Here is a 17,338-nt window from a genome sequence, read left to right as displayed (position 1 = left end):
TAGGCAATACAATATAATTGCTGATAGTAATCCATTACATTGCAGTGCAATGTCCCTCTCAGAGCTGCAGCATTATCCGCAATATCCAGCAGAAGATGATAATGAAAATCAGTCACTGGAAAGACTGTTTACACCGGAAGGACAGAAACTGGAGGAAGGCATGGAAAAAGAGAAACCTAAAGCAAAGAAGGTTAAAAGGAAAACTAAAAAAGGTTTGCCATCAAAATGTTAGAATGGTGTGTTTTATTACCCAAGACTTTTTTCCTTTTTTTGGTTCTAAAACACATTGTAACCTAGTAGTAACACAGAAGTGACTGAGACTGTTGTTGATGATACTTTGTTTCCTTTACTTAATTATATTTTTGTGCTTCCCCGTTCTGAGGTTAATTTCTAAGTAAGTCAATTTGATGTACTTGTATAAAATAATGAGAATTCATTTATCGCAAATAGTTTTGAAATTGATAAATAGTTAAAATTGTTTTTGAGCATCATAATAATATATTATGCTTAATATATACCAGCTTTACAGCGTAGTACTTAAATGCATATTCTGATTATCTTGTTAGTGCCCTCACTGTAATATCTAACTCAGGCAGTTCTTAAAACAATGTTTGGTAGATTCAGGGAAGATGCACTAGAGAGAGCATGAGTTGATACATATCTTGTTTCTTACGTTTTTCTTAAGAAACTATTACAGGCTACTGTCTGTGACAGGATGTTGAACTATATGGATTTTAAGTCATCGTGGCGGAGAAGAACCTGTATTAGTTAAGAGAAAGAGTTTAGGTTTAAAAAAAATTTGTCAGTAGAAATACGTTATATGAATTAATACATATTCGTTTGTACATTTATTCATAAAATAAATATACAATGCTGCATAAATAATTGCAGTATAAAATACTGCAATTTTGCTGATTTTATTTTAGCCTATTACATAAAGAACACATGAAATATTATTGCTTTACTGTTGATTGCTGAGAAAATACTTTTAACTGTCCGTAACAGAACATGGTAACCTCTATTTACTTCACTCCTAGCTCTAGAAGAAAACACAGAAGTTGCTGCAGAAAATGTAGAGGAAATGAACAGTTCAGAAATTTCAACTCAGTCTAAATTGGGTTGTGATGATGATCTTGTGTTGGGAGTTTATATCCATCGAGCTGATCGACTCAAAACTGATCTCCTCGTGTCTCATCCTATGGTTAAAATCCATATCGTTGATCAGAGAACTGGCCTATACGTCAAGAAGAATCATAGGTGACTTTTTTAAATAAACTGATTCTGTTGTCAATGATTCTTATACACATTGATTCATCCCTAGAAAATATGAAAGTAGCGCTGAATTTTGAGCTTGCAAGGTCATTCATTAGGTTCTACATCTCTGATAATTTATATCTAAGAGAAAATTAGTGATATTCCTCTTTTCTTTCTTGGCACTTGTAAATGCTCTGCATTACAGTATTGATCTCAAGGTTCACACTTTTGCAGCATGCTTCATTCTGTCTTCTTTCCAGAGAGAAGAATTCCTAAATCTCAAAATATTTAGAAGCTAAGATGAGAATAAGTAAGCAAAACTCATGTGGCATAAATAGCATTTGCCTTTTTTTGTAAAAGCACTTTTAAAATGCTGAAATGAAATTTAATTCTCCATATTTCTGATCACTTCACTGCACTTGTTTCATTTTTTATAGGTATCCTGCAAACCAAATTTTACAGAATTCATACAGTATACTCCACCAGGATCATTTTGCACAAATTTGGTTACGTTACAGTAACTTAATTGTTAAGATTTTGTTCTTCAGCCTTTCTTATTTCTGCATACATGGTCAATCGCCTTACATTTTGGGTAGCTTTAGGAATTTCTTTCTAAAATCAAGTGAACGCAACTTGTATGTTTCTTTGTTTTCAGTAAGTGGAAATACTGTTTGTTTTTTTTTTTGAAGTGTTTTTTTTTTAAGGCATTATAACCAATGTAACTCTTTGGAAATTTTCGAACAGCAAGAGGAAAGTTGCATCTTACTACGAACAAGAACGAATAGAGCACGTTCTTCCTATTATGACGCAACCATATGATTTCAGACAGTTTAAATCAACACTTCCGGAGTGGGAGGAGCAAGTCATATTTAATGAGCGTTTTAGTTATTTTATTCAAAATACTGAAGAAAGTCCTATGATAATTCTCTTCTTTGAGGTAAGGATTAAATATTTTACATCAGATTTTCACATGTTATAATTTTCTGCCTGTGCTTCTTCAATAGTATGTATTTAACTGACTTAGTTTTCTTTTTCAGTTATACGGGATTATATAGCGTAGCTTTTTAAGATAAAGCATTAAGTGGAGATGCCAGAAAATAATAGTGGTGCTAGTTAATGCTAATAACCACTACTTTAAGAAACTCTGTTTTGGTAATAGTAAGGAGGATGGACCGTTCTTATTGACTCATTTGAGAAACTTCTGGGGAAGACTGTTAAGATTGTTCCAAATCAGGAGTCGTGACACCACAGAGAAAGCATACAACTTTCCTTTTCCACATTCTTGAAATATGAAGAGATGCCTAAGCATCAGCAGCTAAAAGATGGAGTTTATCTTTCTGTAGCAACACCTCTTTTTTTCTTGTACCAATGAGAAGCTTTTGTATTGTTTTCCGCTAACATTGTAGCCATCTGCTTTTCCTCTCCTGTTCTTTAAACAGTAATTGTTACTTTGGCCCCCAGTAAATTTGTGTTTATAGGAAAAATTGTGAGGTGTGTTTTCAACATACTTCTGAGCTTAAATATTTCAGTATTTATAAACAGTCTATACGAGAGGGGTTCTGCAGTGTTTACATGAAAATGGAAACCTTGTGCAATAAATATATTTTCATTCCATGTTATTTGTGTTTCAAATACTTTGAATGCAATATTGCCAGATGTTTCTTTATGTTCTGTGATATTCATAAATGAACACGTTTATAGAATTAAGAGAAGTCTCTGATTGCTTAGCACAAAAGTAATTACAGTTGTGTTTAAAGAGTCTTCACGGAAACAATGTTAATGTTGGAACCAAAAGTATGACTGCACTGACAGCCTGTTATTTGACTTTGGTGTGATTTTTGAAATACAGAATTGAAGATAGCATGATTCCAAGTTTTTGTATACCATGTAGACTTCGAGGAGTGGCTAAATATCCAAAGAGTCTCATTACAGACCAGAAAAACTAAAAAGACTTGGTCATAGCTCATGACATTAGGAAAGGAAAATTAATTCTTTGCCCTTTTTAGCTAGGTAAACATACAGTTGCTTTGGCGAACTATAAAGGATTTATGAAAATTACACATGAAATCAGTGAACAATGTCTCTTTCCTAGCAACTTTTTCCTTTTCTTAATGATAAAGTGGGAAGCATGAATAATTTTTAAAGACTCGCTTATGATCTTTTTTAAAAATAGGTTATAGCCATCAGACAAATGCAAAAAGGCCTGCTATTTGTATCCTTGTATGCTTGTGTGGAAGACGTACTGTTTTTGTAATTGTCTAGAACTGAAATCTGCTTAATTTAATGAATCACATCTAGAATATTTTCAGTAGTATTTTTTGTTATCATGAAGTTATGTATTCATTAGAAATATATTTATATTCACACTGTGCTTGTAGATCCTTGATTTTCTAAGTATGAATGAAGTAAGAGCCAACTCTGAAGTACGAGTTCAGGAATGTGGTTTCCGAAAAATCTGTTGGGCATTTCTAAAGGTAATGTAAATATTCAAATAAAGAAACAAAAATTACAAACATTTTTATTAAATTATATGTACAAAATAACTCGAAGTGGGAAAATGTTTTGAATATTTCCAAGCAACAGACATGAAAAACAAATCCTTGCTTGCTTGGCTGTTTATTCTTTCCCTCTGCTTCCCTGCCCCAGTAAAGTTCACAGTACAGAAAGCAAGTCTGACAGTAAGGAATGTATGTCTTTCAAGGAAGGAAAAGTATAAGATTTCTTCTTTCATTGAGTGTAGAACTTGGTAAAAAACTAGCAAATACACTGAGGAATATAATTGGGTGAAATACTAAATGTCCTGCAGGTTTTCTTTGTGTTCCTGAGACTGTCTCTGCAAAGAAAAGGACTAATTTGCTGATATTTTTACTTCAACTGTTCTGTATTCTAGTGCCATTTTTAGTTAACCAGTCTTTGAAAAGACTCCCCAGACTAATTATAAAATGCCTGTCACTTCTAGTTGCAAAGTTTGAAATGATCCAGCGATGAGATACAGGCTGTTTAGCCTGCACATCATGTACCTTTTTCCCCTTCTAGGAGAGGCTTGGATGTGCCAGCTGATTGGCCATTGGGAGCTGACAAGATACTTCATGCTTTAACTTGCCTGAGGGTTGTTCATTTTCACCTGTCCCTGTGGATAGTAGATCTTGACAGCCATTGACCGGTCTAAAGCAGGAGACACACTAGGGAAGCTAACTGACTGTGAGCTTTGGCGAAGGGGTAGGGACCTCCAGATCATTATAGACTGAGTGTCTTCTCATCTCAAATCAAGATGAGTCTCAGGAGTCAGGGGTTTGGAATCCCCTCTCTGGGTGTATATTGATGGGGACTGTGCATCTGGGCATTCAGCACAGCCTAATAGTGAACAGATGCATGAATTTCCAACTCACAAATACAACTAAAATAATGGCTTGTTGTTTATTACTATTGCATCTGTTTTTGCGTTTGTCTTTTCACCTGTATCAGTTAAAGCAGAAACATCCAGATAACATCCAGGCTGTGTTCTGAGCTTTAATCTTAGTGGTTTATTCATGGGAATATTTAATGCATGCTTACTTCATTACCACTTTCAGGAATAGTAAATTTCCCCAAAGGGAAGTGGATTTCAGAATTTAGACTGTAGTTATTTGATGTTAATAATAATAAATGACTTTTGTTAACTTTGTGTTAACACATGTTTTCTCTTTTAATCACCCTTTCAGCTTGTAGGTGCGAATGGAGTTCTAAATGTTGACAGAAAACTGCGTCTACAATTGTATTACCCGCCTCCAGGACCTCCAAGGACCAGGTCACATTCGAATGTTGTTGAGATTTATGAGTGGTGGGCAAAATGTCCTAGAAACCGTTACCCATCAACTTTGTATGTAACTGTAAGAGGCATAAAACTGCCAGATCATGTAAGTTAAATATATATATACATGAAATTCTTCTGCAAAAGCTAGTAATTATAGCCGTTGTGTGTATGTGTATATGTATATGCATTTATGTAAAAGCTATATCATATATATGATATCAGATAGCTAGTATATAACTAGCTTTTTACAGATCCTGTCTAGTCTCCTGCTGCCTCTCCAGAAGGGTCCAGGTCTTCCATGTTACCTGCATGGGCTAGTAGATGTGAAATGGATATCTCAGATACAGTGAAGCACTTCACATGAAAGCAGACACCTACGTATAGGCAACTGAATGAAGTTTCTAAACTGATTTCTACTTGCGTAGTAGGTATCCAACCTCACTTTTTAGTCAGTGGAACTGACTGAGTAATTCACACTACAGTGGATACCTACTGACTGTCGGTCTGAAAGAAAGCAGTCAAAATGGTTAATTCTGCCTGACAGCATTTCCAAAAAGACTTTTTGTGAAAGTGATCAGAACTGCTGCCGGTGTTCACTGGCCTCTGTGCCTGCCAGCCATACTGCTGCTATGTTATTTCATAGCATTGTTTCCTATACGTTGAAGCTTTCTTTAAATCTTAGCTAAGGTTTAGTAAGCAGACTTAAAGGATGTTGGAAAGCGTATATGCTTCACCTACAATTAAAATCACAAATGTTATCAATCCTCCTGTTCTTTTGTCTTGGCAACGCTTGCAAGTAGTTTGTTGAATACACAGAGCTAGTAATGTCTTCTGGTATCTTGAACGAAAAATACTGAAGCAGTATTTTTGTTTGTTTTGCAGATAGTAGATTTATGCCACTGGAACCATTTACATGCCAAAATGCTTTTTTTATACAACATCTTTACCAAAGTGTTAGTAATTTCTATCAAGCAGGACAGTTACTAAAAATAGAAAAGTATTAAGTATTTGAAAAAAGCATTAATGCGATCTGATTGACGCAACTTTGGAAGCCCAGTTTACTTTCTGACTTGTTGATTACATTAAATGAAATACTTGTTACGTAGTTTTCATGTGTAAGGCTTTTTCCAGTCTGTATATCTTACAGAGATTGCATCTGTATATATTGAAAAAAAAAGGAAATTGCAGTGGATTCCATGATAAAAGCACTTCTTAAATTTTCAAATACCACAGTGTTCATTTTGAAAATACTTTTTTCCTGCTGTTTCATCTTGTTTACCTAAAGGTTGATCCTTCTTTCCGTTCTATGATGGCTGTTCAGCAGGAACAAGGTAGTACAACATTCTGTGATCTTCAGAGTGAAGGCTGTAAAAAAACAGGTGAACCTCTTCCAGAGGAGAAGAAAGAGCAATTTAAATGGACGAGATTGCCTGGACAGGTGAAGCATTTTGGTTTTGTCTTTTTTTTTTTTTTTTTTTTTTTTAATAATTTAATGTATCTGTTTATAAATTTATGATGGACGTGTTAGGAGGCCAGTGGTTCATTAAAACAAATTTTTTAAAAATCAGCAAAACATAAAACATAAGAAAACCTCAGAAATAGGTAGAGGAGGCTTAGCTTCATGCCCAAACCAAGTGTGGTTGATTTAACCATTTTTACCCAGAATGGGCACATGACTTTTCTCCAAAATTTTCCAGGAATTTGAACGAGTAGGGCTATTCAGGTAGTGGCATTAAGACAGAAAAGCATCACTCAGATTTTGACTTCATGCGTGTGTTTTCTTGTTTGGTTTCTTGGGGTTTTTTTTTTTTTTGATTCTCTCACTGAAAAGATATTTTAATGGTATAACAGAATTCTGAAGGAATTATTTTGGTGACCCTTATTATGAAGGTTGTGCTGGCTTCATGCCAGCTCCCAAATCGCTGTTGGAAATTAGCAATCATGAAGCGAGAATCTTTTTGCAACCCCACATAAAATGTCCATACAGTGATTTCACGTTATTCTATTGAATGGTGTTCACAGGTCAATAACAATTCAAATGATAAACCTATTACACAAGGCACATTTGTTTACAAGAGAATATTGATTTTTGTTTTCTTTCCATACCATAAACCTTGTACAGATCATTTCATAAAGAACATTTAAGTATATATGGACATCATGTTATTTCCCAGTTTTACAACGGAAATTTTTGTATTAAAAATGGCAGAACACTTAAAGCATGTATTTATGTTAGTGTTAGTTATTTTTCAGAAAACTTCTCAAGATGACATTTTTGTCGTTCTACTAATGATTGTGTTTTACAAACTAAGTGAAATAAGATCCTAAGAATATTGACTTGCCATCATAAAAATAAAATTTCGCAGCTGATCTATTCTTATACTAGTTCATGTACAAATTGAAGAACGGAGTAGTAATGATGATGTATTTTTTTGTTGGCTGTCATATAAAAAAATTTCAGTAAGATTAGCATGATGTTGCATATATCTTTCTTCCAGAGAATGTTAAGGCATTTATTTCTGTTTAAAAATGAAAATTACTCAAAATTATTTCCTTTATATGCACTACAGTAACTTTTACATTGACCTAAAAGGTAAATTATTGTTTAGAGAAGCACTCCACATTGAGACTCCGCTGTCTCTGTAGATATAGATAAATGAATGACATGTTACTTTCCCAAAATTCTCTATAGAATTATAAATTTGTTGTATATATTAATGACATAATACATATAAAATGAATTTTATATATGAATTATAGCTACATGACTTGTAAGGAAAAAAGGTTTGTTCTACCCTGAAATTGATTCAATGTTGTGATGTTTCATTTTAGACGTTAACAAGCATTGCAATGCTTAATTGCATATGTAGTTTCCAACAAGATGTATTTACATAGATCTACTTTTATTTTTTGAATCCGTTCATAATCAATTTCATTCCTAAAAGTATATAAAGTTCAGGTTAAATAGTAAAGTAACTAGTTTGGATAGCTTAATTTCCCTTCAAAATTTGAATTTATTTCTTGAGAAAAAGCGTATGGAAGTATTTTTTTCTCTGGTTATTTGAAAAAAGATAGGAATTGAAATTTAGATGAAAAATGCCAAAGGTGATTTGGTAAAGCAAAGTTTTGTTTGCATATGGTTAGTTTTCTGAGGTTACACTGCAACAAGTAGTGAGAAAAATTGAGCTTGGACTCCTTAAACACCATAGACCTACAATCTAACTATGCAACTTATATTAAGGTGAGGCTAGTTGTTATTAAACATCTCTTAAAATTAAGGAAATCATTTTGGTTTTAGATTTTTTAGATTTTTAAAAATTGTTACTTATCAGTAATAACATCTAATGGAACAGAAATTAATACACAAACTAAATGGGGCCTAAGTTATGCAGCAGAACTGTCAATTGACAAGGTTGAATTTTTGTTTTACATTCCCTTTAGGATATCAGTAGCTCTTTAAAATCTATGCATGTCAAGAGCTGCAAATGTGTTTTAAGCATTGGATAATTAGTATTCATAACTGTGAAGTCATAATTCTTACCTGAAAAACTAGGTTTGTCGCATACCAAACAAGCATCTGTTTTCACTGCGAGGAGGAGATATGGGCTGTTTCTGTATTCGTTTCTCTCATGATGGGAAAACATTGGCAGCAGCATGTGCAGGAAGGAATGGCTATCCCATTATTTGTAAGTTAAAAATGCATCCCCCCACCCCAATAATTCATGTAGGTTGGAATTAAAGGAAAAATGAATATTTTTTAAGTTCTTTTAGGAATGTTATTTTATAATTATGTGTAGTAAATTGTTCTGTGCATTAAGCATTAAGCAAAAATGTTGTTCTACCTTGAACAGTTGGCTTTTTGTGCATGGTAATGTACATGCAACTCAAGGGCACAAAATCATAGCGCTTTTGCACAGAGTTCTGATGGAAATAGTCAGTTTGCACACAAAAAACAGATTTGCTGATAATAAGGTTTTAAGGGGCATAATTTTTCAGTAACTTACCCTCCCCCCGAGTTTTATATAAGTTTTTTTGTTGCTTTTTTTTTTTTCTTTAAACCTCTTATGAAAGTTGGATACCTGGGAATGCTGACATCTCCAGAGAGACTACTGGAGGCTGTTTTTGGTGCTCCAGTACAGTTCATTTGGAACTGGAGCTATTCCATATTATTTTAACTGGGGCCTGTTTTTCACAGATGCATCAACTACATAGTACTGAGACCCAGTGTAAGAGTTTTGAGATTATATTATAGAGAGCAATATTTTAATTGCAAAATAAATGTTTAAATGCAAGGTACAGTAAAATTATATTGCTTTACTACACAGCAGCAGAAAATGATCTCTACATTAATATTTTCCTAAGACTGCTCAGGTAGCAGTAAAAAAAATTGCAATCTGGCTCTGATAATTTAAACCAGGTGGGCCAAGTTTAAGGGTTAATGTGTTACTGACATCCTTAAACCACTAGGTGGAAGCATACACTTGCTGTCCATGTGTATCCAGCAGCTATTTGATATCTGACAATGAGAAGTTGAAGGAAAATATTTTGCTTATGCTAGCAGAAGCTCAGCCTAAGACTGAACTAAATTGCACTAATAATTGCATACAACCCCTTGTAAATACTTACACATTTTTTTATTTTTCTATTTAAATTTTCACTAGTGTATGAAATTCCTTCTGGACAGTACCTAAGAGAATTTTATGGTCATCTTAACATAGTGTATGATCTTTGTTGGTCAAAAGATGATCAATACCTTCTTACTGCATCTTCTGATGGCACTGTCAGGTCAGTATGACTGAAACGTTCTGGCAAATAGTGTGAGAAACACAAAAGAAAGTGGTGCACTCCGTGGCGCGTTACTACAAACTGTGCTGTGAGGTTTTAATTAAAGATATTGTTGCAGTGTGACTTCTAATGTTATAAAAATTGTGATGGATCTACAGTCACTTATACTATATTTACTATATTAATCTTCAGTGTATACATATTTGAGAGTAAAGCTTTTCCAGTAACTATAGGATCTAATTCTACAGCACAGCACCAAAATTAATGGCTTTATATTTCAAGAAATCAGTGGGACATTTGGAATATTTTATTTTTGAAGAAATTCTCCTATTTTGAATGCAGTGTTAAGTTTGCAAATGTGAACATGAGGCAGAAAATTTAAAAGCTAAGATTCATATAATGTATTTAAATTGGCCGTGTTGCATATATATGTAGTTTATTGAATTTCTGGACACATACCTAAACAATTCAAGTTAAATTATTTTAAATGTGATGTGATGGTATTATTTTTGAGAACGTTTATCTATTTTTCTCTATAATTAAAAAGTATACTTTAATGCACTGTTAATGTTGAAATCTCAATTTGTTTGAGATTTAAAAGAAAAACCCTCAAAACTCTAGAAAAAACATGAAAAATATGGTTATGACACTGCACAATTTTATTATGACCCTCAACTTCATAAGTTTTTATATTTTATTTGTTTGTTTTGTATTTTTTGGTTTTGGGGATTTTTTTTAGCTCTTCAGATTCCTGTCTGTTGTTTCTCTCATGCAACTTAGTAATGCTTCAGGCAGTTGCATAATTAAAATGCCAGAATTGTTAAATGTTACATTTGTATGTGTGGAATTGTTTTGTTTTGTTCTGTTTTCCCCCACTGATTACTACCTGTACGTAGTAATAAAAAGAGTATTTTGGTGTTTATCTCACGTATTTTATTTTTGATTTGGATACAGATTAAATAAGAATTTTTGATATTGAAATGAATATCAATTTCAGTCATTCGTAGTCCTTATAAAAAGGCCTGAATGTTTCTCAGTTCTTTTTACAATTTGTGGCAGCAATATGCAACTCTAATGGTCGGCCTCCTTTTCAATGTACTGTGCATCGTCATGGTATGAGTTGTTAGTTCACGTATTTATTGTCCTTTGTCTTAAGCTCTTTTAAAAAAATCTAAGTTCAGGCAACTATTCTGTTTTCCCTTTCGTATTGGGGTCGTTTTGCTGTGGAAACATGGCAGAATTGGAGGATGAGGACTAAAGGAACCCTGCCGTTGTAAAGCCCTGTCAGTTTATTTCCTGTATCGTCTGTCAGATGGAATTCTAAGGCAGCTTGGAGATAAGGGAAATTTGGGAGTTTCTGTAAGTCCTTTATATGGACATGGACATACATGGACAATGTTATCTTTGAGCCTTTTCTGATCTCAAACCCAAACTTTTCTCCCACATTATTTCTGGGTACCATTTAAGTGAATTTGATAACCTCTAGTTTTCTCCTCAAAGACTCGCTTATTATAAAGTTAACTGGCACTTTAAGCAGTAATAAGCTTTTCTATAGTCAGAGTAAAGCCAATCTAAAAGATAGGTGGACTGTTTGTGACCTTTGTATATTAAAGTTGCAGCTTAATCACTATGTTCTTAGACATTGTGTTTACAGAAGTTTTGTAATGAACACTTTTTTTTTTTTTAAGCAATCTCAGGGTAAACTTAAAATTCTTCGGTTGTCACCAGAAACAAAACCTGGAAGGATAACACTAAAAGCTGCCTGCCATATTGTAATTGTATGTTCTCTGAAATGTGCTGTCCACTCAGATTTCATGATCTGGGTACCATTCCATTCTTTATGAACTCATCTTGGGGGGAGGCTCCATGGTGAAATGCACAAGTGCAAACAAAGAAATACTTCCTAAGAAAAATCTGATCTTACAGCTGTTGGTGGTGAAGCATAGGAAATACAAGAACTGAATTTATGTAAAGAAAGCGTCCTTGAGATCACAATCGGTATCTGATAGATAATTTTTGTTCTAAAACCTTCTGGGCTTTTATATATATTTAGTGATCCTAAATATCCCGTGTGTGTGTGTGTGTGTGTGTGTGTGTGTGTGTGTGTGTGTGTGTGTGTGTGTGTGTGTGTGTGTGTGTTTTTAATGAATGAGATCCCAAAAGTTCTTAATAATTTAACTCCTGAAGGAAAGAGATTGATGCATTCCTTGGAATACTTTATGTGTATTTTAAAATGTGCCAAATGCCAAATATCTCTTAAATGAAAACATGGTCATGAATTTACTTGGAAGACAGAGTCACAGCCAATATCTTAATTCTTGTTAGAAAGTACCATATTAAAGGATTAAGTGTAGGTGGAAAAAGTTGCCACGATTTGGACAGGTGCCACTGAGTATTTGCATGCAGTCGCCTCTAGATCCATTAGCCCAACATATGGTATCAGTTATAGGTAGCTGTGTATGTGATTGCTTTATACAGTAGCTGTCCTAATTTTCTTTCCATTTAGAATGTGGAAAATTGAAAACCAGGCTACATCTGCTGTGAGAGTTTTCCCTCATCCTTCATTTGTTTATACTGCAAAGTACCACCCAACTGCAAACTCTTTGGTTGTGACAGGATGTTATGACTCTGTGATTAGAATTTGGAATGCAAAAGTGAAAGACATCCATGGGCAACTGCTACAGGAGCTTGATGGTCACAAAAATTTCATCAACACACTTTGTTTTGATGCAGAAGGTATTTTCTCAGAATTACTTCTTCATCACTTTTTTCTCATATCAATTGAAGACCAGCTTGAGCATTACTAGTTTGCTTTATTTCATAGAGGCAATATGAAATACTACAATAGAATGGAATAGTTTCATCTGTGTTTGCAATGAATGTGTCAGTGCCCTGTCTTATTTGGGACTACTTTGAGCAAACACAAAGGGACATGTAACCCCTGATATAAATTAAGAATAATCTGGAAACATTAACTGTAAAAGAGACAAGCAAACAAACATATAGTTATCAAGCGATGATGACTGTGCAAATTCTGACAGTAGTTTAGTATTCATTGTCCCTGTAGCTAGCTGTTATTAGTTAGTTAATGTTTTGAACATATTACAGCAAAACAAGCAGAAAGTAAAGCCCAGAAGCTACTGTTCAGAGGGCAAAAATGCATCAGGATACAGGTGGAAAGCCTAGTAGTGTAGAGAGGTAAGCTGGAAAAAAGGCAAATTTGGATAAAGTAAGTGGCAGAATTATGTAGCAATCCAGCTTCTAGAGAACTCTCTCAGCAGTTCAGAACAGGAGACATGATCAGATCAGTAGGCAAAGACAGTTCATTCATATTGTCATTCAAAGTTATCAACTCCATACAATGACAAAGAAAATGAGGTAGCAGTAATTAGATTGTGAGGATTTTAATGCTAGACTAAAGAAGTGGAAAGGTGATGAACTTTTCAGTGTTGATAGAATGTGGAAAACCAAGAAGACGGAGATTAGTCCAAACATTGTGAAGAATGTTCACTAGTAGATTAACAACTGAAAGTAGGTGTCAGAGATGTAGAGAAATGCATAACCGAAAGAGTTGAAGATGGGTAAATAAATAAGATACTTTAAAGTGTTTGACTTTTTTTGGGATATTAGTGACATCATTAGTAAATAGGTGGTTCACTGAAGATATTCAGGAAAGGAAGGAACTAGGAAGAGAAAAGAGTGCAACTTTTTATAAAGGATAAGAATTTATGTGTGATATAAGAACAACGATTGGGAAAGAGTATTTGTTCTTGTTCAAGGTGCTCTCAGTGAGTGAACTCAATCCATAGATAAGCGTTAGAAAATCATCTAAAGCTCACCGAGGTAAACATTTTCATTTTTTGATGGTTCCTAAAAGATGATACAAAGTGAAGAAATTTAATAAAATATTCAGCATCCTGGTATCTGAGTTATTACTAGCTGAATCCACATTCATGATATCAACTTTTGTCGTGCAGTGTGAGCAAAATGTATTTGCACTAAATGTATCATGTGAAAAGAGAGGAAAGAATTGGTGTTTGCCTATTCACAGAGTAACAGAAAAAGTTGTTTCTTGTTCATACATCCTTTTCTTTATTTGTTCTTTTGTTTGGTATTCTTTTGGTTATATGAAGGTATTATTTTACAGGGCTCCACATGTTCTCAGGAGATAGTTCGGGACTGATTATCGTTTGGGATACATTTATCAAAGGAAGTTCTCAACATCTGTTCCAACAGTGGAGCATTAATAAGGTATACAGATTTCTTGAATTAGCATTATAATGTTTATGTAGATTGTTCCCAGTCTGGTCACTTGATTTGAATTTTGTTATTTTTATGTGTTAATTTTTGTTGAACTAGAAAGATATTATTTTCTTTAAGTAACTTGTTAATGATACAAAGCAGTTGATAGAATGTGCTGTGATTCACTATGTTAGGATTTCTGAATTGTCTTGCAACTTTAATTTTTCTGTATATAAAACATAAAAATGCTTCAGATTTAATAACATCATATTAGCAGAATGATAATGTGTTAGATTTATTCTCTCATGTTCAGCCAGTTTATCTGTCATCAAGCATGTTTCAGAAGTTCGTAGTCATAATACAATCTGCCTTGTTGTGAAAAGTTAATTGCCTAGGATGTAGTGCCTTAATCTAGGAAAAAACTTTTTTTCTTAATCAAATAGTGAAGAAGGAAAAAAGTAATGGAAGATTAAATTTAATTAAAGAGTACAAACATGAGTTTTAAAACACGGAAGTTACCATTTTTACTCTATATCCCAATTTTCCAGAATTAGCGATACCTTATAACAGAATCCATTTCGTTATTGTCTCTTTCTGTAGGAAATAAAAGAAAATGATATTAAAGGAACTCCAATAAGTCATTTGGAGGTACATCCAAATGGAAGACGTTTATTAATCCATGCCAAAGACAGTACTCTGAGAATTATGGATCTCAGAATGTAAGTAGATTTTGGTATTAGTGCATATTTCTTTCTATTTTAAAATTTACTTATCAGAGAAATGAGGTGCCATGAAATTAATAAATACTTATTAGGATATCCTTCGACTTTGCAATTAAGGATAGCAATGTTAGGGTTAAGAAATGATTTCAAAACTGCCATATTACAAACCTTTTGTGTGATGCTGGGTAAGTAATTTCAGATAGATAGAATATCCAAAAATGACTGGATGACTTGAGAGCTTGAAACAGCATGAAAATGAAGAGCCTAGCGTCCTAAAGATTAAGTTCACTTTTAAAAACGTAATCTAGGCTTGAAATAGCTTTGAAATTATAACATTTATTTATTCGTGCCTTAGTTCTCATTGGTTAGACTCTAAAAAAGTGTTTTGATGATAAAATAGAATGAAGACTGTCATCATAGATATTAAATAATACAATGATGTACCTATTATGCTATATTGATTAGGTGGTGAGATATTTCAACGTAACTATTGATGATTTTCTCATTTCTAATAGTGTTTTAAACATACCAATTTAATAATCTACAATAAAAAAAAACAAGAGGTTCACAGAATCACTGAGTCACTGAGGTTGGAAGGGACCTCCAAAGATTGTTGTAGTCCCACAGCTCTGCTCAAAGCAGGGTCACATAGAACAGGTTGCTCAGGACATTGTCTGGTTGGATTTTGAGTATTGCCACAGCTTCTGTGGGCAACTTGTTCCAGCGCTCGGACAACCTTGCAGTAAAGAAGTTTTTCCTCATGTGCAGACAGAACTTCCTGTGTTTCAGTTTGTGCCCATTGCCACTTGTCCTTTCACTAGCTACCACTGAGAAGAGCCTGGCAGCATCTTCCTTACTCCTTGCAAACAGTTATTTATATACACTGGTAAGATGCTGCCAAACCTTCCCTTCTGGAATGTTACGTTAAAGATATGAACACGCTTTGTAAATGAAATAACCTTAATTTCATGTCTACCTCTCTGCACACACAAGACAATGAAAGGTCCCTGGTGTTCTACTAAAATTGCCTAAGGGAAAATACCTTTTAGACTCTGATAGCACAAGGAGCTACGTTCTTTTAGAAGGTGCTTTTGTACCCGTATACGCTCTTTCAGGAGAGCTCACTCTTAAAATAATATATGGATTGAATGTTTGAACTAGCTGAAGACTTTCCAGTATTATAGTCTACTTTTCAGCTTTTACTGTAAATAATAAATTAGAATGACGATGATAGAAGGCCAAACTATCCATACAATCCAAGCATGAAATGAGTGGATTGACAGAGGGGTCGTCTAGTTTTTTGAAGCAGGTGGTCTATCACTACCGTCTCGGAAGAGTGTGGAGTTGTAGTCTGTGAGAGAAAAATGTAGATGTGTATTAACCTCTAAGAAGGGGTTAACATGGTGTGCAAGTTCACAATTATTTTAAGCCAGTCCATCAATAGGACCTACGTTCTCCTCTTCTCCTCATCTCCCACACCTTTGGCCATGTGTTGCCAACGTTTCCGCTTTATCAGCTCTAGAGACCTTGTGGCGCAGGGTTAAGTCAGATAGGTGAGCTGATCCGACAAAAAATCAGCCTAAAAAAATAATGATTAGTCTTCAGCTGAATCAATTATCTGATCCAACTCATCTGATAGCTGCCAAAACACTAGAGAAGAAACAAGGGAGAGCCTGGGAAAATAAGGGTGGAGAGGACAGAAGGACTGCTGCTTTGACCACAGCCCACAGTTACATTTGCTTAAGTCTATCAATAAACCATGGGGTCAGATGCCCAGCAGTGATAATTTCACACGTCAGCATTAACTGCTCTTTCCCTGCATGAGAAAAGAGGGGGTGGAGGTCACAGATCAGCATAATTTACTTTGAGTGGCAGCTAGTTGTTCTTAATTGTCCTCTTTCAGCTTCCTTTTCTGATCTTTTTGGATAATGCTGCTATCCTGTCACTGAGGTATGTGATCAGGGATTTGGTTTTGGTTCAGACTTCTTAGGTTTATATCTTGTAGAGTTGTTGTACATGACATATCAAATATACTATCTTTCTTACTCATTCAGGCAACTAAAACTCTTATTTGAGCTAATATGGTCTTGCACTGTGATCATTAAAGCATCCTTTTCTCTTACGTGTCAAGTGGAGTTGTATCTCAGATATATTTATTCAGAATATTATTAAAAATAGTTCTCCTGTCCTGTAATATTAACTGTATTGTGCTTCCCCCAACATCTCCATTGTTTCTGCAGTATCAATCACGTTTTTTAAATTATCTTCTTTCTTTGAGGGCTGTCATGGCCTATCCCTATTCTCCTTGCCTGAAACTCTATATCGCAGTATTACTCCAGTATTAGCCTCCATTTTGATTGTGAACTTCTTTTTTTTTTTCCAGCCTGCACCTCATGTTTGAGACAACCTTTTGAAAGCTACCTTACTTACATTTTGGAAAATCCTGTTGCAAATTCTCTATTACATGATGCCTGCAAAACGTTTAACAGCAGTTAGGTCATTATTACTGTGCTGACCAGTAGTATCTCACTGAAGAAGACTA

At 34.4% G+C, this 17,338-nt stretch overlaps 1 protein-coding gene across 1 annotated transcript in view; it reads left to right on the top strand.

Moving 5' to 3' along the window:
• Positions 1-17,338, top strand: part of LOC138065021 (jouberin-like) — a gene marked incomplete at its 3' end in the record, with an annotated part of 54,848 nt that overhangs the window by 11,011 nt on the left and 26,499 nt on the right. The window contains exons 5-15 of the mRNA XM_068929252.1: positions 46-212; positions 1,038-1,257; positions 1,999-2,191; positions 3,633-3,728; positions 4,956-5,150; positions 6,333-6,485; positions 8,601-8,733; positions 9,709-9,832; positions 12,339-12,568; positions 13,980-14,083; positions 14,675-14,793. Coding sequence (XP_068785353.1) covers positions 46-212; positions 1,038-1,257; positions 1,999-2,191; positions 3,633-3,728; positions 4,956-5,150; positions 6,333-6,485; positions 8,601-8,733; positions 9,709-9,832; positions 12,339-12,568; positions 13,980-14,083; positions 14,675-14,793 — 1,734 coding nt within the window. The remainder of the gene's footprint in view (positions 1-45; positions 213-1,037; positions 1,258-1,998; positions 2,192-3,632; positions 3,729-4,955; positions 5,151-6,332; positions 6,486-8,600; positions 8,734-9,708; positions 9,833-12,338; positions 12,569-13,979; positions 14,084-14,674; positions 14,794-17,338) is intronic.

The sequence above is a fragment of the Struthio camelus genome, unplaced genomic scaffold, assembly GCF_040807025.1.
Source record: "Struthio camelus isolate bStrCam1 unplaced genomic scaffold, bStrCam1.hap1 HAP1_SCAFFOLD_154, whole genome shotgun sequence".
Lineage (NCBI taxonomy): Eukaryota > Metazoa > Chordata > Aves > Struthioniformes > Struthionidae > Struthio > Struthio camelus.
This window is presented reverse-complemented; position numbering and strand designations above follow the sequence as displayed.